Source organism: Vanellus vanellus, assembly GCF_965231255.1.
Source record: "Vanellus vanellus genome assembly, chromosome: 4".
Lineage (NCBI taxonomy): Eukaryota > Metazoa > Chordata > Aves > Charadriiformes > Charadriidae > Vanellus > Vanellus vanellus.
The window spans coordinates 68,490,426-68,511,825 of record NC_138909.1 but is presented as its reverse complement, the minus strand read 5'-3'; the positions used below and the strand labels follow the sequence as shown (position 1 = coordinate 68,511,825).

The 21,400-nt window shown below is 42.9% G+C and overlaps 1 protein-coding gene across 1 annotated transcript in view; it reads right to left on the bottom strand.

The window, feature by feature from the left end:
- TBC1D1 (TBC1 domain family member 1) overlaps positions 1–5,197 on the bottom strand; it is a 109,875-nt gene extending 104,678 nt beyond the window's left edge. The window contains exon 1 of the mRNA XM_082483018.1: positions 4,733–5,197. Within this exon, the coding sequence (XP_082339144.1) occupies positions 4,733–5,149 (417 nt within the window). The 5' untranslated portion in view covers positions 5,150–5,197. The remainder of the gene's footprint in view (positions 1–4,732) is intronic.
- Between the last annotated feature and the right edge of the window lie 16,203 nt (positions 5,198–21,400).

The following is a 21,400-nucleotide window of genomic DNA, read 5'->3' as shown; positions in this document are numbered from 1 at the left end:
ACTCAATCACGAAGCCCCACCAGAACATCCACAGAATGAGGGTGAAGGGATAAGAAATTCCAGTATCTGTAACTAGTGGAACCTTACTAAGGTTATACACGAAGAAGGAAGGAAGGCTCCAGATCCCACATCTGACAGATCTGCTTAGAAAAGGAAATCTAATCCCTAAGAAAAGCTCCCCTAGGCAGTGTAAACCTGTCCTTTTAGTACTAAGTGGAGTGAAATGATCTCTATATGCACGTGTTTGTTTTCAAGTAATGTGCCAAGGAGCTGTTTGCCAGGAAAGCTTCTTTCATCCTTCCATACTTACTGCTACACCAGCAGGGAAAGTGACCCGTATACTGCCATGATGATGCAATGGAAATAATTATACAAGATCCTACAGAATGAAGACAAAGACCACAATAGGGCACTGCCTTTTCTTTCACTTCTAAAGAGAAGCAGAACAAAGAATTCCTTGCAAAGAATCCCAACGTTATTTAGTATTAATTACCTGTCTACTGATTTCTTCTCTAAAGTGGATATGTTGGCAATGGAGCAACAATGAACTTAACAGCCCCGTATTCCTACCCAGGAAAAGCATTGCATGTGTTGCCCCACCCTCATCAATTCTAGATTTTGGCTAAATATCACCCAGTGAAAAATCACCTCCTATTAACAAAATGCTTTCGTATTAAACAGCAAGTTTATCCATAGTAATCAAGTATATGTTCTCACTTAATTTGTGTATATGAAGAAGTACAACTACAGTTAATGGACTGCAGTCTATCTGCAATGATGATGCTAAAAGCATAATCATTCTTGGTTTTCTGTACTTTCTACCACCTCCAGTGCTATTCCTCTGCCTGCATGAAGTTTAAGTTTCTTGTTCTCTTTTTCAAAGACCTTCACTGTCTAGTCTTCTACTCACCTACTTTCATTTTAACATACTAATCTTCCTAGTCTGCTCCCACAGACATCCTCCTGCCCTCTTTTATTTTACTTATCCTAAGGTGGGGATATACTCAGAACTTATTTGCAAAGCCATATAGTACCTTCTACTGCAAATCCTCAGTCAGACCTGAGCTAATCGGAGAACTCTTTGTCCAATATAGCCCTACTACAGATTTATCTATGCAGATACAAATAACTGTAGCTCTTGCAGTTTACAATATTATTGCAATTAGTAAACAGGGGGGAGAGAGGGGGTGTCAAATAAAAATAGAGGAAGTGCAAATTATCACAAAAGCTTTGGATGTCCAAGATTGCTGGGTAAAGAGGTGTTTTAATTAACATGTAAAATCTGTGATTAAACCTACCTGGACTACTGTGTCTCTTTTACAGGGCTGAAGCAAATAGAAAAAAAAGTCCTCAGGAGCAAGAATGTCAGCACAGGAGTCTGCTGAGTCACACAGGCTGCAAAGGTCCAGTTTGACTAACCTGATCTTCTACGACAAGGTGACCCACTTAGTGGATGAGGAAAAGGCTGTAGATGTTGCCTACCTAGACTTCAGTAAAACCTTTAACACTATTTCCCACAGCATTCTCCTGAAGAAACTGGCTGCTCATGTCTTGGACAGGTGTACTCTTCACTGGGTAAAAAACTGGCTGGAAGGCCGGGCCCAAAGAGTTGTGGTGAATGGAGTTAAATCCCATTGGTGGCCAGTCACAAGTGGTGTTCCCCAAGGCTCAGTATTGGGGCCAGTTTTGTTCAATGTCTTTATCAATGACCTGGATGAGGGGATGGAGCGCACCCTCAGTATGTTTGCAGACAACAACAAGTTGGGCGGGAGTGCTGACCTGCTTGATGGTAGGATGGCTCTATGGAGGGATCTGGACAGGCTGGATTGATGGGCCAAAGCCAATGGTATGAGGTTCAACAAGGCCAAGTGCCGGGTCCTGCACTTGGGTCAAAACAACCCCATGCAGTGCTACAGGCTTGGGGAAGAGTGGCTAGAAAGATGCTCAGCAGAAAAGGACCTGGGGGTACTGGTCAACAGCCAGCTGAATATGAGCCAGAGGTGTGCCCAGGTGGCCAAGAAGGCCAGCAGCATCCTGGCCTGTATCAGGAATAGTGTGGCCAGCAGGACTAGGGAAGTGATCGTCCCCCTGTACTCGGCACTGGTGAGGCCCCACCTCGAGTACCGCATTCAGTTTTGAGCCCCTCACTACAAGAAAGACAGAGGTGCTGGAGCAGGTCCAGAGAAGGGCAATGAGGCTGGTGAGGGGTCTGGAGCACAAGGAGCGGCTGAGGGAACTGGGGTTGTTTAGTCTGGAGAAAAAGGAGGCTGAGGGGAGACCTTATTGCTCTCTGCAACTACCTGAAAGGAGGCTGTAGCGAGGTGGGGGTCTGTCTCTTCTCCCAAGTAACAAGTGATAGGACAAGAGGAAACAGCCTCAAGTTGCACCTGGGAAGGTTTAGATTGGATATTAGGAAAAAATTCTTCAGTGAAAGGGTTGTTGAGCATTGGAACAGGCTGCCCAGGGAAGTGGTGGAATTGCCATCCCTGGCGGTATTTAAAAGACATGTAGATGTAGTGCTGAGGGACATGGTTTAGCGGTGGACTTGGCAGTGCTAGGTTAACACCTGTACTTGATGAAATTAAAGGTGTTTTCCAACCTAAATGATTCTATGATTATATTATATAATTAATTTATTCTAACGTGGACATAAGCTGCAGCAACATAGTGCTAAATTCTTCATCCCAACTTACTCGCTTTCAACAAGCGGCTCCCACAGTCTGTAACAAAGGTATACAGTACACTCCTATGCTTTCAAGCTGGGTATCTGCAAAACAAGTAATGGTTCACTCCTCTTGATAAATATACCAACACCAATTAGCTACAAGGCATTGTATGACAATATCGAGGGCAGAGTACCAGCACCCTATAAAGCATAAGGGACCTATTTAAAAGGTAGATTAATCAGCAATCACACTGAATTTCAGTAAAACAGGCAGGGTTTAACTTTAAAAGATAAGAACACTTGGCATTTCCATTATCTTTTTGTTAAAACCTAGGTCCACAAATGCTGATTAGATGTCTACCTCCTAATTAGGAACCTAGCTTGTGAAAAAGTCAAGGGAAACAACGCTTGCAATCAAAGCAAGTCAAGAGACAAGAATTCCATTTCCTTTTTAGGTGGAGGGTAGTTTTTGAAAGGACAGTTAGCTGTGTGAATCTGGGGTTAAGCAGCTAAAACAGGCATACAGAAATTCTGGGCATTGTCTCCAAAAACAAGTAGACACAGCTGCAAATTTAACTAGAAACTTATTTTGTTCTCTTTCATTTCAAACGTGCCTAGGAATTAGATCAAACACAAGGAAAAAGTACTTCAATCTTTTGTTGCAAAACAAAATGTACTGGAGGTGATCAATGTTGCACACTAACCATAATCCTGTAAAATCACAAGCCACAAAAATAAGTGCATAAGCAAACTGCATTTACCAGCTTCTATTCAATGCCAAGTCCTGAAACATCTATTCCTTATTTCTGCTCCCTTACATATATTAATTATCTACATTTTAACTTGACAGGATTTCTCACTTGAATGCTTATGATTTACAACGTATTTGCCTTCTAATTTACCAGAACTGGCTTTTTATCTGGGGGGGATTTAACTAAAGCTGTTTCCATATGTTTTGAGCTCTAAGCTTGAGACCATGGATTTGGAACTGTACAATGTTTTGTTATTGGGCAGGCTGGCATAAATCCCACGTGCAGTGTATATTCACATAATAACTCCAAGGTGCTTCAGCAGGATACCTCCTATGAGTCAAGCAAGCAGCATGTATCAAGATGCTATTTTCCAACATTATAACTAGAGTCTACACTCAAGAGCTGAAGGATATGTCACTGTTTTGTCCCCAGTAGATAACAATAGCTTTGTGCCAAATCCTACTCACCTTACTCGTTCATGAGAGTTATCGTCTCACGTTACTTTCAAACAAAAGAAGAGATCAACTATTTTTAATGCTTCCACCTTTTCAGCAAGGACACAGCTTGCTCCTAAGAAACACAGACTGAGCCAGATCTTACCCACAGTGTGAGATGCGCACACCCCAGTTCCTGCCTCACACCATGCAGCAGCAAGCCTGCATGTCACAGAGTTGCAGCACTGCGCTGTGGTCTCTTTCCCTTTCTCCAACATCACCTGCCAGGCTGTGTGGATTACAGAGCTTGGAAAAGGTTTCTACAGTGTCCTGTGGTTGAAGGTATGCTACATATGGAGGCTCTACCCTACCCCCTCCTCCTTCTCAGAAAGGAGGTATCTCTATTTCCCAGCCACGTAGGTCTCAACTCGGGAAAATAGAAATTTGAGAGGTCTGACCGTAGGATTAGATAAAGTTCACAGTGAGTCAAGGGTGAAATCCTAGCCCTAGTGACATCAACAGAAAAGCTCTCACTGACTTGAGGGCCAAGATTTCAGTCCATATCCCAAACTAAAGTATTTTTTAAGCCGATGAAATTCAGGCTCTGATCCTGTAGGAGATTTACACACCTTTCACTTCACATACTGAGCAGTTCAGAAAGTTGTAGTGAGATCTAGTCTGTAATTGTAAATAAAAACCTAAGATCTTACACCATAGTGAAAAGTTTCAAACAGCACAAAACCAACTCCATTTTAAAAGAAGTAGCATCAGCTCTTCCACATTTTTCATCATAATCTATAAAATACATAACAGTAGAAGAACAAATTCTCCAGTATGATTCTGAGGGCTGCTTGCTTTGGGTTTTCTTTCTTTTTACTTACTTTTGTCTGATCATCAGCTTTAAATACATAGCAGATACTTTGCTGATTTGCTGCTCCATCCTTTATCAGACAAGCAAAGTAGCTTGGATCATGGCTGTTGTGAATCAGTTTGTGGACGTGCTGTGGTTTGTATTCAAACAAACTTGAACAAATCAAAGGATCCCACTGCTGGATTTTCCCTGTGTCTCGTTCACATCGCAAACTTGCTGGTGAAACATAAAGTCGTATTTGGCTGATGCTAGGTTCTTCTTTGGAAGACTTTGTACTGAGCCACCGTATCTCTGCCACAATCCAAGGCAGCATCGACATGGTGGTCAGGGAATGCACTGGCAGAGAACCAATGAGCTGGAGACGAAAACTTGCTGAGAAATCACTAGGTGTTTGATACTTTTTAACTTTGAATGTTATTGGCTCCATTTTACAGTCCTTTAGGGAACCTGGACTAATTCACCAATATTTCAGTTCCATGGAACGATGATATCTGGATGGTTCTTTTGATCAAGGAACAGAAGAGTTCTGAAAGGAAAAGAAATAGTTATGTAGGCGCTGGAACCCTATTAAAAATGAACTGTCAGTAACACAAATATTTAATAGCTTAACAGCAGAAGAGACATACTGATAATCTACCATGACCTACCTACCAGGTTTCCCCTACATTGGGCCTTACTATTTCAGGTCCAACAAACATTATAGAACTAAATACATTGCTTAGAAAAAAGTCAGTCCAGATTTACAAGTTGCTTTACGACCCTTGCTAAACCACCTAATGAGTAACTAAACTCAAAAATGCACATTTTTTCTAGCCTGTGTCTCTTTCACGGGCAGGCACGCGTGGATCACACTGGCTATTTCAATCCTATTATCACAGAAAGAACTCAGCTGAGCTATTGTGACTTTCATGACAGTTGAAGTCAGGGCTTGCTGAGACACCTTCACATTTGGGAAAAAAAAAAAAAAAAAAAAAGGTCATCTTTCTTGTTCAGAGGTGGACGATTTTGAACTTGGCTACTAACACGGAGTTGTGTCCTTGGGTATAGTCTGCCAAGTGATCACGGGCTGTTACCAACCAGACTTTTTCATTAAATAACACCCCAGAAATTGTTGTCATCTGAAAAAGCTAGCAGCAGTCAAGCGACTGATCGCTGATAAACCTGTCAGATAGCAGAGATGAGCAACAATCCTTATAGCATCCCACTAAAAAACAGATGATGATACACAATTCATGATTGCATTTTAAGACCTGTCAGCCAGCCAGCAATACTTAATGTTTGCCACATTGATATTGTATCATTTTCATTTCTTAAAATATCAAATGGAACCAAGTTACGCACAACCTCTTATAACCCTGTTATACCCAGCATCTACTACCACTAGTTACTACACATTAGTAGTTTTAGTAACAAAATCCAACAAATGCATTTATCTATCAATTTCGTTTTGTAAAATACAGTCTATGAAAACACAGATTGACATTTGTTATGCTACCATGTTTTAACTCCTCATTAATTGAACCTGGTTTCAGCTGTTACATTATTTTTTGTGAGACTGATGAGAGGCTGACAGGCCTATAATTGCCTGTGTTTAAATACCAGGACACTAGTTTACCCTCAGCCTTCTGAGAGTTTCCCATGAAAAGGCCTATTAAAAACAACATGAGCAGTCCCAAGAACTCCTTACAAAGCATTTTTAATTATATTTGAACAAGTATTTAATAAATGGCATCTGTTTACTGTGGCAACAGTATTTCTTGTCTTTGTTCATCTACAAACATAATCAAAAATAGCAGTATTTTTCTCATGAGTTTTCATTAAACTTTGTCCTTTATCTGTCCTTGTAAAAGTATTTTGAAACTGAGTTTCTAACAGTGCTTCACCTTGTTGAAAATGAAGTGAAATTTTACTATTAAAAAAACTTTAAAAAAAATTCAATATGGAAATTCATTTCAAATTAAACAAGGTTTAAAATACAACCAATTTTTACATCTCCAAGTGGGGAAAAATGTTTCTGCAGTAACTGGCAAACTGTAAAAACAAGAGAACTGTAGAAACTACTTGTTTGCCGACATTTACTTTTTGGGAACTTTTGCATCTTTTGACAAATGAACTCTGTGGCAACGTTACCAGTTCCAAGGATGCCAAATTTGGCAAGAGAATCCAGTAATGCAGGTTTTAAAGACAATATGTGAAGAAATCATCATAAGCAGCATTCTAGATGTGTAGAACAATTTTTTTTAAAAAAAAGCCTTTTTATAAACCTCTGTGTGTCTGTGCGTGGGAGGTGTGGGGAGAAGGGCTATGAAAATCGAGAATTTGCATGCCTCATTTCAATTATATGACAACTCCTTTTCAATTATTTTTTGTTTCACAAACAAGCAAGAAAACAACTGTCTAAGATGACCATAAATGCATTGCATTGTATGAGACAGAAGCTTCAGGAAGCATTTTTCCACCTTATCAATACAGACTCCTAAACACATTATCATTATAGTTTTGTATCTGTCAGGAACCAAAATGGTCTCCTCTTCTTTGACAAACCATGGCAAATTTTTTCTCCTTAACTGCAACAATGAAAAATAGTTCAGCAACTGCAGTGATGATTGGATCCATTCATAATACCATGGTGTGTAACCCGAAAACACATAAAAATTGAGTTTTTAGCTTTTAGTGTTCTTGTCATTTAGTGGCATACATAATAATTTCAGGATAAGAAAGCCTAAGAAAACTCCATTCTTAGTTTGAAACAGGTGAACTGAGCTACTACACGGACATTGACCTATTAGCCACATACTTTTTGTAACCATATTTCTCAATTGTGTTTTCTCAGAACTCTTTTTAAAAAAACGTAATTCAATAAGATGCATGTAAAAATACAAGTAATCCTCATTTAAATCAACTTTTCAAGGAAGAGAAGCTTCATTTGGATTACCAGCATTACTCTTTTGCCCCAGACCTTCAAGGCACTACAGCTTCAAGCAGGAATAAATATCATAGCATAATACATTACTTTGTATGCTTACTCTAAGGACGGAACAGTATTTGAAAAAAACAGGTTGATACTCTGTCATACTTCAACAAACACTGTTCTGCTGGAATGCCTTTAATATAAATGCAAAGTTTCTTGGAATTCATCTCTTTTTAACAAAATAAACACCTTACAAAGTCAACAGCATAAATACTCCAATGTCTGCATTTATTTCTAAAGAAAAACAGTTAATACTAAATCCAAACAGTTAACTACAAGTCAGAATGCTAGGTTTTTTTCCCTAATATTAAGGGGGGCTGAAAGTACAGTTTCTCAGAGCACTAATTTAGCAGCATCAGAAGGTCTCCTTAACTAACCCGTATTGTTCTGTACGTTCCCGTTCTGCATGCTTCATCTCCCTTTTCCAGCCATTCTTTGTTTCCTCCTCCTATCATCCTTATCTAAATTTACACACAAATCCCACCAGAAATTATACCAATTTCATGCTGCTGGCATTAATGTCCTTTAAGTTTACATCAAGGACTAAGTTTTACTTCAAGACCATGAAGTATTTATGTACTTGCTTAATTTAGACCTAAAAATAGTTCTGTTCATCTCAACAGGCCTATTCCTAGCCAGAAAATTAAGCACACATTACAATCAGAGTGTCCGTGCTCTGAGCCCGTCTCTCTCTGCCCTGACTCCACCACTCGGAATTTTGGCACCTTCACCCATCTCTGGTTGCCACCACTCAGTTCATCCTCTCCAAAACTTGGCTCTGTGGGCACTGTACCAGTTTACCATCCACATTAGTATGGTAGGCTTGAACAAGCTTCCTCTTCTTCCCAAGTGCCTGACTGATTAACTCACAAACAACTTCTTCAAAGCAAATGCTTGTTTTACCTTTAATCCAAGAGAGAATAGAAAAGGTATAAAAATAAAGCCACCCACTTGTTTCCTTCCACCTAAACTTTGATCTTCCCTTGACAGCTCTAAGTGGCACTCAGCTTTGTTACTCTGGGCTGGGAGAAGGCTGCCAGGCTTTGCTCCGCACACAGGCTGAATGCCTCCAGTTGTTCTCCCAGTGCTCACGGACATAACTGGGACAGCTCCTCTTCCTCCCCTCCGTTGGCATCTTCCGAAGGATCTCTGTTGCCCTTGCACTCAGAGCTGAGAAGAGCTTGAGCAGCACACTCTTCAGCTAACAGCTTTGCTGCCCTCTGAAAAATGTTAACATTCTCCAAACAGTATCTTAATGTTGCCACTGTTTAACCTGCTCTGAGTTAGCTGTATTCGCTCCATCAGCATAAAAACAGCCAGGCAAACTGTAGCACAGCCAGTATTTACACAAACCACACTAATAAATCTAACCCCATCTTCTATGCTAGGAGACCCCAGACTGACTCGCTAATGTGAAAGATACACATGGGAACACACGCACGCTCTTTGTCCTCAACTTCTCTTTCACTGTGATCAACCCAGCTGCTTCTCACAAGCAGGGAGAGGGCTTAGAAAGCATGCAACGCTACAGCGATAGCCCTGTTCCAGCAAAATCTGATACTGTGTTCTAAAAAAACATATCTACATATGTATATCAGGCTCTTGTTCTCTCAAATTAAGTTGTGTTCTCATCTTTTTATGTCACCAGAAACTAAAAGAGATGCCTTCAGAGACAAGTCAGGGCAATGGCAGGACAGCACGAAAGGCACAGCTACACAAATTAGCACTTCCGCCAAACCAGACCCCAGGTTCTCCCTGCATGAAGGTACATGTCTAAGCAGCTGTGCATCATGTGGGACAGCATTCCTCAAAACTCACCTCCTCTCAAGAGAGCAAAGACTTTATCATGAGGACAAGGTACAGGCTCTGGGTGCTGCTCGGTTGGATGGGGCCAGGTCAGCTTTGAGGTTAGGAAGGAGAATCTTGTGGGGTACAGAGAACAGACTGGGTTATTAACCTGGGAGGGTGGGGCACTGGAAATCAGGTTTTGGCAGCTGGGGGAAAAGCAGGCAGATTTGGGACAGACTGAAACTAATACAGAAAAAAAAGCAAAGGAGAGGGAGAGAGTGTCCTAAATCAAAAGAACACATAAAAATTAAAAAAAAAAAAAAGCTGAAATTAAAACAGTGGTGAAGAGTTATCCTTCTTCTGTTGTTTCTTCTGGACTGGACTAAATTCAATACAGACATGCAGCCAAAAGTTTCAGACTCTGGTTCAGAACATATGTAACTTGAGCTAAGCAATCCTCCACTCTCCTCCAGATCTTCCCCTGGTTTGGTAGCAATTGGAGTGCTGGGACCCACAGCAGAACTGACGAGTTTAGAAGATGCTTCAAGCAAGGAAGCAATTAGAGCTTCCACACATCAATGATTAAATGAGAGTTTGACCTGAGAATTGCTGAACAGAAAGACCCCAGCTTCCTCAACCTTTGCAGTTCATCTGAGAGACAGCTGTGCAGTTACTCTGCATCAGGCTGCTGACATGACAGCAGTTTTTTTTTTTTAAGTCAGTTTTCATTCTCCCCTCCAAGAAGCTAAGCAAAACTTCCAACCATACAGCAAGGTTTTGTGAAAAACAGCTGGTCTTAAAGAGCACTAATTTGTTCAGCTCTTCTCTGCACGGCATTAGTGCTGAACCCTACTGACGAACGGAACCAGAGGCACTGGTACTGACTGCACTTCACCGCTGATGATTTTAGCAGAAATATCATACTACTTAAGGATTATGAGGAGTCCTGGCCTGCAGCCAGAGCTCTGGAACACAAGCCAGAACTAAATACCACTCATCTCCCTCTCTGTCTGATCCTGGACTGAGATTTACATTGTCTTCACTCACGCTGACAGATTTCTCTATCCACCTAGCAGGCTATATAGAAAAACACAAATGGGAATATGTATTAGGTATGTCATGATATAGTCCCTGCTGAGAACAGGTCCTTTTATGTTTCCATCAATATGTATGAAATCACTCTCTTCTCTGGTATCACAACACAGTATCCATTAGATCATTCTATGGGGCAGCCTTTTCTTTTTTCTTGAAGCTTCAAACAACATTTCTTGCCTGTTTTCTATAGCTAAATAAGATTGTTTGGATATCATACCACAGGCTGCTCTCAGTTTTCAAATAATTCTAGTCTCAAACTGGCACTTGGAATCACGACGCACCCTTCTGTTGCAAGGATGTTCTTTTTATCTCATAGCTATTCACTATCTGCTGTTTCTTTCCGGAGCTATGGCTTGCTGTGGGCAACAGCATGTGCAGGTCCGGAAGCCAATTAGCCTCAGAAATTATTTTTAATTTCTATTCTTTTTTCATACACATGCATTAAATTCTGACTTTTAAAAGACTCTTTTCAATCCCATCAGCAGCTTCAGATACAGCCCCGAATAATATTCCACCATGTACTCTGAGCAAATCATTTGGTTTTGTGGTAATAATCACACCTAAAATATTTACCAATACAGCCAGCATTTATATCACTCCTCAAATAGGTTAAAAAAATTAAATGGACTATTAATAAAAAATATTCCAGCAAAACAGGATTATGTTCTTGATTATAAACTTGTACGTTTACTATCAAATGAAGAAAACAGCGTGTTGTTCCTGCCCTTGACACCTGTTACTATTTCCTTAATGAAGTCCACAGAAATTAATATTGAGGCTAGAACTTGGATGCTTCTGAGTCAGCCTCATATGGACCTGAACAGAACACTGGGTTGTTCTACCCCTGCAATGCACTAAAAAAAAATCTTTGTAAAAGAAAGCTTGCTAGGTAAGCAAGGTATTCAATTGCATATGCACAGCCAAAATACTTGCATCCAACTTCTCAGTTAATCAAATTATAAAGTGAAAAAAGTGTCAAGTCATTCACATATCACTGAAAGTGTTTCACATTACTTCCAGCCTGTCATTTTTCTCACCTGCAAGCATTTATTATTTTGCCTATTACCCAAGACTTTTCAGCATTTCTAAAAAAAAAAAAGCCGTGATGAATTTCTATTTCAGCACTTACAAGCATTAGAAGTATAATCATATTCATCAGCTCAGACGTATTTGCTATTCAGGAGATGTATATTTCTAATAATTTTGACCCACGATGTTCCATTCAATCTCTGGGCTTAGCAGCAGGCGCAAATCCCACCATCTGCACTACTAAAGGTCCCTACAGCAGACCTGCCATGTTAGCCTCTCTCCCAAACACAACACAGCATACAAAGGTCTCAATCTTTGCAAACTGCACTATAAATAACCGCATTTGTTTCATACCTCTCATGAACGCGGTTTCAAGAGATCACTCCCTTGTTAACTTAGTAACGCGAATTTAAAGGGCCATAAAAATACTGCGCCGGGGGGGGGATTTTAAGCTTAAACTCTCAAGTGTGCTGCTGTAGGAAAGGTTCGATTTTCCCCTATGCGAAGAGTGGTTGTGTTGCTCTAAGAAGGTTCTGGGAGGAGTTCCACCGAGCGATTTTGCATTGATGAGTGCGGAAGGCGCAGGCAAGAGCGAGAAGAGAAGAAAAAATAAAATAAAATAAAATAAATAATAAAAAAAAAGAACTAACCGCAGCCCGTGGCACATCACCTCAACCTCCCAATAAACTCAAGCAAGTCTTCTGCTTGTTCTGACGGGGAGCCAGCGCTCCCACCGCCCCGCCAGCCGAGAAGCGCCCCGCCGCAATACTCTCCCCGGCGCCCGTGCTGCCACTTCACCAGGGGCTCCGTCACGACCGACACAGACGCCACAGACCGCCGGGAGAAGGGGACACACGGACGGGGCAGCCCGCCCTACCCACGCCGCGGGCACGGAGCGGGGCCGCGGGCCGGTCCGCCCTGCCGCCCGCCTCACAAGCCCTTCCCTCTCGGCTTGTGCCAACCTCAGAGCCCGGGAACCAGCCCCGCCGGCGCCCAATTTCTCGCCTCAACTCTTTCACTTCCTCAAAGCTAAAAAAACCCGACTCTGCCTCTTTCCCTCCCTCCCTCCCTCCCTCCAAAAACGCAGCTCGGCCCCTCCAGCGCCGCTCCCCCCGGGGCTCCCTCCGCACGGCGGCCCCCAACGCCGCCACCCCGCCAGGCCCGGAGCTGGGGGCCGGGGGTGTTTTGACCGGCCACCGCTTACCGCCGCCCCGCCGCCGCAGGATGTGCTCGCTTGCGAGGAAGTGCCTTCGGCAGAGCAGCGGCCGCCGCCGCCGGCTGTGGGGCGCCGCCTCCCGCTGAGGGGAGAGGGGCTGAGAGCCGCTAACGGCCGCCGGGCCGGGGGAAGGGGAGGCCGCACCTCAGGGCACCGCGGGGGGGGGGGGGGGGGGGGGCTGCTCGCCGCCTCCCGTCGCTGTCCGCCCCGCCTTGGGCCGCCCGCACCGCCCCTACCTGCCGGCGGGGGAGGCCGGGCCGCACAGCCCGCCGCCGCCGCTGCCGCTCACCGCCTCCCTCCTCCCGCCGCGGCCGAGGCGGGCGAAAATAGCAACAGGCGGCGGGCCCGGCGGGGGCGGAGAGGGGACAGGCGCCCGCCGGAGGCGGGCAGCCGGCCACAGGCGGGGGGCCCATGTCGCGACAGAGGGCAGCTGAGCCCCCTCCCCCGGCCCGTTTCGCCCCTCTCGAGGAGGGTTCCGGCGCCGCTGCCCCGTGTGTCTCTCACAGCCGCTCATCTCCCGCAGAAAACATGTCAGTGTCGCCGTGCCGTCGCGACGCCCGGCTGGAGGTGAGCTGAAGCTGCGGGCGCGGGAGGTAAAGGCGGGAACCGCTTTCCGAGGGGAGTTTGCTCACAAAAACGGGAAGTAGCCCGGCAGCTACTGAGACCCCCTCAGGTGTTGGGGGGGGTCTCACCTCCTGCTCCCAGTCACCGTCCTGCCTTCCTCCCACTGCTTCCATACACCAGAAGCCACACATGTGTGTGTATATATATATATATATATATAATCACTGTAGGAGTTGGCACTAGTTGGTCTTTCAGTTGCCAGGGATGATAAGGAATGAATGGATCTGGAGACTTCATTATACTCCTCTGCAAGGGCTCTTTCCAGATGATCAAGGCACCCTGCGTTCCCGCTCTGCAAAACCACTTTTGCACTCAATTAATTTGAAGACTTCTTGGCAGTAAGACCACTGACTGATTTCCTTACTTTTAAGTCTGTGCACATTTGTAGAATCCGGCCTTTCTCAAGGGAATTTGCTGTGCTGCTGCCACACGTGCCACACTGTGAGGGAAACAGTCGAGTAAGCTGTCAAACGCAAACACAGTGTTGCCCCAGATTATGAAAAACAAGTCACATTTTGGTATGTAAGCACATCCCGTACTTGCAAAGTGTAAGGTGGTTGTTTCTACATGGCTTTTGCTCCCTAGGTGTACTTTTATAGGGTCATTGACATGAGAATCAAAGTATGAAAGCAGCACTTCCCTCAGACCGCTTGTTCCCAGTCTGTACTCAGTTCATGTTTTGCTGCTTCTCCTTCAAACGTGGGATTAGGTATGAGTGCCTCATGTTTTCAGTGACATCCTTTGCATTCCTTGGGAATAGGAATGCCACCTCTCTGCAAATCATGCCTGATTTGCGTCTTTAAACCATCACTGCTAAGGACAATGCTCTTCACCCGCCAGCCTCAGTATCTGGGACAGATGTGTCCTTTTGCTCGTTTTAAGCCGGCTGCCTGAGCATTGCATGCCTCTAGTAATCATCTTACGGAAGACGGTGAACCGCAGTCTCCACCCAGCCAGACAGCCCCACAACTTCAGCCAAGGCTCCTGCATTCCCAAATTACCAGCCAATGATCTTAGGAAGACTTTTTTTACTGCTTCACTGTTGCCTTTCAGAAGGTGACAATGAAACAGATAAGGATCCTACAAGACTATCTCTTGCTACTTTGAAAATCCCAGAACAACAGAAGTCAATACTAGAGCATCACAAATACAAATCCTTTCTTCCTTCTCCTCTTTCATAGCTGGGAAAGAAGTTGGACTGTACTTGAACTCGTTCATGAGGCCCTCTATTATTTTTCCTGTTTTCTCTGGCTCATATGTTTTAGTTCTTTGCCTAGCAGAGTTTTTGTCAAATTACTCATGTTCGGATACAATATTTTATACGCAAAGTGAAACACCTTGGTTAAGAACTACACTTACATTGGTTTAATAGTTCCATTTGCTCTGATTTTGAAAAAAGTCCCCCTTTTTCATTCAAGTAGACATAACATATTTCCTTACAGTTAATAGGAGACAAAACAAAGCTGAAGTGTTTATAACTTGACTTAAACACCTTGAAAAACTATTCAGGAACAGTACTCATTATCTGTTTAATCCCGTCAATCTTCTATAACGCTTATTGGTAAGATGTAGTAAAAATATAGTATCTGAGTGCCTCAAAAAGAAAGGAAACTTTAGTATAACATTTGCAACATTTTGTGATAATTTTATTTTAGAATATTTTGGGTTTTTATTAAAACTCACTAAAAAATCCAAGCGATAAAAATAGAGGACCTGTCAATGGTTTTAGGAGGTGTTAGTATGATGTCTGTTACCAGCTCAACAACAGATGAAAATGTTATAATAAGAACAACTTATTATTAATGAGGTAGAGTGGAGAAATGCACAGTAAGCGTCTGGAGCAAACTCCACCATGTTCAGTGGAGTACATGTAAGTGACCATTCATTTCAGTGCTGGTAATACAGACTTCAAACACTTCTATGACAGAAATCAAATTGTTTGCAGAGAGGGTTTAAGAACAACTCACGAGAAAGAGTTTAAAGCTGTATCAGATGCAACAAAACATTTAGATATGAACACACTTTGGTGTCACTAGTGATAAGAAGGGAAAAAAAAACAACTCTCGGGACAAAAGAGTGCTTCTGAATAGCCACGTGGTAAAACTGCAACTGTTCTTCTACCGTTGCAGTAGAAGGGTATTTTAATGTTACGTAGCTCATGAGCTACATAAGGTGATATGGAAATCTAGAAGCTGGGATTGTGCATAAAATAACCTTCTCTAGCTCCTATCGGGTTTGCAAGATGTGGTCCTCCAGTCTCATGATTCAACATCCACACTTTCCTGAAGATAGGTATTTAGGTGCTTTATTTGAAGAACAAAAAGGTCACTCTGTCTTAATATCTGTTTATCCAGGAAGACCTTTTTTTTTTTTTTTCCCTACTCAGCCTGAGAGTGTTTAGCCTGTCTCTTTCCTACTCATCAGCCTCCTGGCTACATTGGACAGCATTCCTTCTCTCTGCTTCCTGATGAAACTGCTGCTTATGTAAGGGAAAAAAAAAAAAAAGTTAATTTATGAAAACAAGAAAACCAGAATGGGGGTCATATGTCCCAGTCCTTAAAAAGTAAACACTTCCATGTGTTCCAGGGACTGGAATCCCTGTATTCAGGTGAAAGCCCTGAGCACCAGACTTCCTAATAACGTTTAGTTTTCTGAAACAGTAAATCTGTTCTTTTTTCCTTTGCAGGCTAGTTTTTCTTTACAGTAGCCTATTAACTAAAACATACTACCATCTGTCGTGGTTTGGCCTCAGCCAGCAACAGAGAACCACGCAGCCGCTCGCTCGACTCCCACAGCCGTGGGAAAAAGCGGCAGAAAAAGGCAAAACTCGTAGGTTATAGTGTAATTTAACAGAACAGCCAAAGGGAAGAAGAAAGACAAACAGTAACACCGATAAAGGAGTATAAGGACGCGATTACAGTACCGCCGCGCAGCGCACCGACCGGACCCGACCCGCCCCGCCGCAGCCCACCCCCGGGTGGCGACTGCCCCCCCGCCCCCGGCTCGCGCCTCTTATAGCCCGGGCATGGGTCACGTGGGAGGGAACGCCCGCCTCCCCTGCCGGCTCCTGGGGGGGGGGGGTTAACCCCATCCCTGCCGGAGCCAGGACACCATCACATTAACTTCTTCAGACTGAGGAGGAAAATCAGCCTGGGCTTTCCCCATCCTGCAAACATGACCTATAAAAGAACACCAGTTTAACCATTCTCTCCTTGTCCAGTCTCACTTTAAAAAAATGCAAAGACAGCCCCACCACTGCCTTTTGTACAGAACCTGAATATACAGGCGCGTATGAGGCACGCTCTGAGAACGTGTAGACAATGAAGCTTGTAGGCTAAGGAGAAGCATCTACTCTCTTGAGTCCAGTTGGGGTAGGATTGTAGATCAGTACAAATTTAGGCTGACTGTGTCTGGCCATGGGTGAGGGCAGAACTTGGGGCTGCTGTGACTGTGGAGTCACCCTTTGAAGTACCACAAGGCAAACAGGAAGTTTTAAGTTTCCACCCAAGATGCTTTCAGAGTTCAAGTTGCTCCACAGTTGGGCAGCAGCTGAGCAGTAACATCTTGGATTGTGAATCTGAATGTGGGCACCTACATTGTGCTTCAGTTGCATTGTAAGCCTCTGTGCTTTTCCCTCTGGATTACCCATAATGGTGAATTTCTACTGCTATTATATAAAACAGTCTAATTCTTTATTCGTGATTTGTTTCATATAACTCTGTTTAGTACCTTATTAAGGGCATGATACTCACTGTTTTGTGGTCCTTTGACTTAAACAAGCTCTGGATGAAGTACTGCATTCTTATCCAATGACACTGTATCTCCAGATGCTATTTATATATAGTTCCAGACATTCCATAACCAAAATTTCAATTATAACTGTTATTATCGCACGTTTGCTTATTTCATATGCTGTAGGAATGCATGCCAGCAACATTAGTTAGTGATTATCTTCATGGACAAGAGGCTTTCTGTTATCACTGATCATGATTAAAGAGGCAGGAAAGAGTTGAGCTACTGTTACAGATCCTGCCTGCTGCCTCTGTGTTTTTGCGCATTTCAGATGTCATGATTAATCCTCCCTCCCCTTCATTCCCATAACTGCATTTGAAAATTACTTACCAGTGATTGTGCGAGTATTTTAAGCTTTTCCTTTTGTTTGGAAGCTGCTGTTGCTATGCCATCATTTATATTGCATTTTATTTGGTTGGCTGTTAGGATATGATTGGACAGTTTAATAGGCTCATCCCTTTAAGCACCGTGTTCTGATGGTGCATGACCTCATTTCAGTTACCTGGCAATCGCTATACAAAAGAGAAATGTTGGCTTCCACTTGGAAGTGAGCAGAAATACTATCCTTGATGAATCTGTGTGCTTACATAGTGCAAAGAAATATTGTGAAGGAAAGCAATTCAGCTCAGTTTAATTACCTTCAATTACTTTTGTACTTACGGGCAGAGAACAGTTTCTGTTGGTCATTATTTTTATTTACAATTAATTTTTGGATTTTACTTATGTATGGCATCCAGGTGCCTTCAGCCATGGAATCCAAAAAGTCCCCAATCTTGAAAAGACTTATGCTGGTGCTTCAGTAACAAATGTTAATTTAACATCATTTTAATGTTGCTATTCACAGTGACTGTTAAACAAAGATGTAAGGTTTGCTTATTGTTGGTGTGTCAAAATAAAACACACAACCACCAGAACTTTGAAAAGCAACAGTAAGCAGAAACTTCATTTATAGAAACTTTGTAGGTGAATTAGTTAGAGATTTAAAGACATACTTGTACAATATGAAAATAATTGATTATATATTAAATACTATTTTATAGTGAATTCCAGTTATCCTTTTATGATTTGTTGTTATATAGCAAAAGTCTCAAATGAATACTCTGCAACTCAAGTACAGTACTTGTATTTTTCGTAATATGCTGTGGACTAAGTTCACAGCCTGTAAGGAAGATGAAATGTATTTATTTCCTTCCAGCCAAACTGTTGCATAAAGTTTACTGAAAAAAAATAATGCAGGGGTGGATTTAAATTGTGACTAGTAAACAAATTAATAACCTTAAAGTGAAGTCCATCAGTCTAGTCTTAAAGCATTACTATGCTTTTATTTTTTGGCAGAGTTTTTAGTACTATGCTAATTTCTCCGCAGTCTAGAGGACTTTCCCTGCTAGCCCCACAGGCATTCCCTGAAGGATCAAATGTTTACAGCTTTCATTGGAATTATGAGTATTCATGTTATAAAAATAGGCTCGTTTTACATGGGTTTGGTAACTTCAGGATGTTTCTTTCTCAAGGAGTGGCCAGGGATTCCCTTACATTTGGGTTCAGTCTGGGCTGGGAGTATTCTTTATTCTAGTTGTGACAGTTGCCATTTCTGAATAAAATATTAGTGCCTGTGCTCCCAGTTCAAGGCCAGTTACTCACAAATTAAATTTGTCTGCTGTTTGTTTTTTTTTTACTGTCCGTCCTGGGACTAATCATTTCTAAATTGGCTTCATTGTCTTACACAACACTGGTGGAGGAATTAGACCAGCTGTGAAGAAGCTATAGCTTAGCACCCATTGCAACTCGCAATAACTGCTCTCCAGTTTGCAAATACTACTACTGCCTTTGTTTCAGTTCTTTATCTCAGTTCTAGATCCTCTTTCTGTGATGCAAGACAAGGTTAGTAAAAACTCTAGCAACAACAAGTTTCATCCTGTAATTCTGTAGTTTGTTGTAATTGTTCCATCAGCTTGATAAACCAGTGGGGGAGGGTGTGTGGTGTGTTTGTCCCATCCTGTCCCGTCCCATCCGTGTCCCCGTTCCCCCCCCGAGGTTGTGAACTTCCTTTGGAACACAGCACGGAATAGAGCAAGGAAATTCCTTGTTTGTGGGAAGACAGAATGATACAGATTTGGCCATCATCTTGATCGTATCTGTACTGTTTCTGAGGATGCTCTAAAGCCATCTTAGAGGCAGTCTCAGTATATATCAGCTCATTGCGGGCGCTGCTGCCAGGCTTCTAAAACACTTGCAGAGTTCTTCCAAGTACATCCGCTCAGTATACAGCACGCAACCTCTCATAGGCCCTTGTGGGATGGCTATAAAGGCCCTTCTGTCTTGCCTTATACCATATTCACCTGCTCCATAAGACCTTCTGTATAGCATTAAAAAAAACAGGTTCTCAGCCTGATGACAATCACGGTCTTGCTGTACCAGCACCTGGTAGAGGTAACCAGTTCAGGAGATTAGTTAGGTGGAAGATGAGAGAAGGATGAGGAGGTTCCCTCTAAAGACATAAACAAGGTGAATGGTGAAGACAGTAGCAATAGGGGCAGTGACATCATCATGGCTCTACTATCAGCATGTTAGCAGAACCAGCAGGCACCCATCCACCCTGGCACTACCAGGGACTGCCTGCTCCTAGGAGAGACGATGTCCCTAGGAGACCTCCAGGCAAGACAGAAGTAGGAATTAATGCACGTAGATGATGCACAAATAATGGCAACAGCTCAGCAGAAACCCAGCCTGTCACAGGAACCTGAGGGATAGACCAAACCATCTGGTTCTCTTTAGCATCCCTCAGGAGTGAAGCACCTTGACAGACTCTGGTCAAGGCTACACACAGATGGCTTTCCTAGAGAGAGGAAACATTAGCAAAATCCAGACCCAGGCTTGGTATGTAGAGGCAGATGTAAAATAAACATGCCTCTCTAGCCCGTGGAGACATTCAGATAAATACAGAAAACAAAAAAATTCAGGACCTGTAAACCTACTATCTTCAGACCTTCCCCATGAATTCAGTAAATCATCCTTTACCACATTCTGTAACAAAAGAAATGCAAGACCTCCCACGCTACAAATGAAAATAAAAAGAATTATGGAATGGTTTGGGTTAGAAGGGACCTTTTAAAAATTAATCAGTCCAACTCCCCTGCCATGGGCAGGGACACTTCCCACTACACCAGGTTGCTCAAAGCCCCATCCAACTTGGCCTTGAACATTTCCAGGGATGGGGCATCTACAACTTCTCTGGGCAACCTGTGTCAGCATCTCACCACCCTCACAGTGAAAATTTTTTTTCTAATATCTAATCTAAATCTCCCCTCTTCCAGTTTGAAGACGGATTCCATTTGCCCCAACAAGCTTCATCCTTCTACCTGTTCTGCCAGAACTGATGGTGCAGCTGAACATGACACCCTACATCAACCGTGAACCCACACACCCAAAAGACAGCACTCCTTCAAGGGATGATGTTCCACATAGAAAGGCTCTTACTGGGAATGGAAGGGTGAACAAATTAAGGATAAATTAGGAGAATCAGGTGCCCCAGTCTTCCATTCTGTTTCTCATCCTCCTGCTCTTTTCTTTTAATCTATGTGTAAAGAGAACAATAGCACAATAGCTTTGTTTTCCTACTTGAGTACACGAGTACACGATCTCCCCACGCTATTTCAATTTAATCTTCCCCTTAGCTTCTTCTCTTCACATCTCACTACTGCCTCTTCATAAATGAAAGAACAGAGGGCCTTGTCCGCTGAGGGCCACACGAATGAGAAAAGAGGAACCTTTGCAATAGCAGGGTTAGGGAGCAGTGAGTAATGTTCCTGCTTGATTTCTCTTCTCAGATCTTGCCACACTGAAACCTCAAAGACCTGGGTGCATGCTTTCTTTGTGATGTGTCAGCACCATTTCATACTCTGGTCTCACAAATTTGTACCACACACTTATTAGTCCAGGTCTCGGGCAGCTGGGCACCTAGCACACAAGCACGGAGGAAGCAGAGGAAATGAACAGGGTAACATCTACTATGGAAAAATACTTCAGATTTGGGCTATGTCAAAAGCTAAAGTTCTTATTGTCATTTTAATTCCTTAAGAATAGATCCTTGTTTTCATGCCCCCTTATGGATGGTCTTAAAAAAATCCCTCCCCATCTCAGTTCTAGATGATAAGGTACGAGTT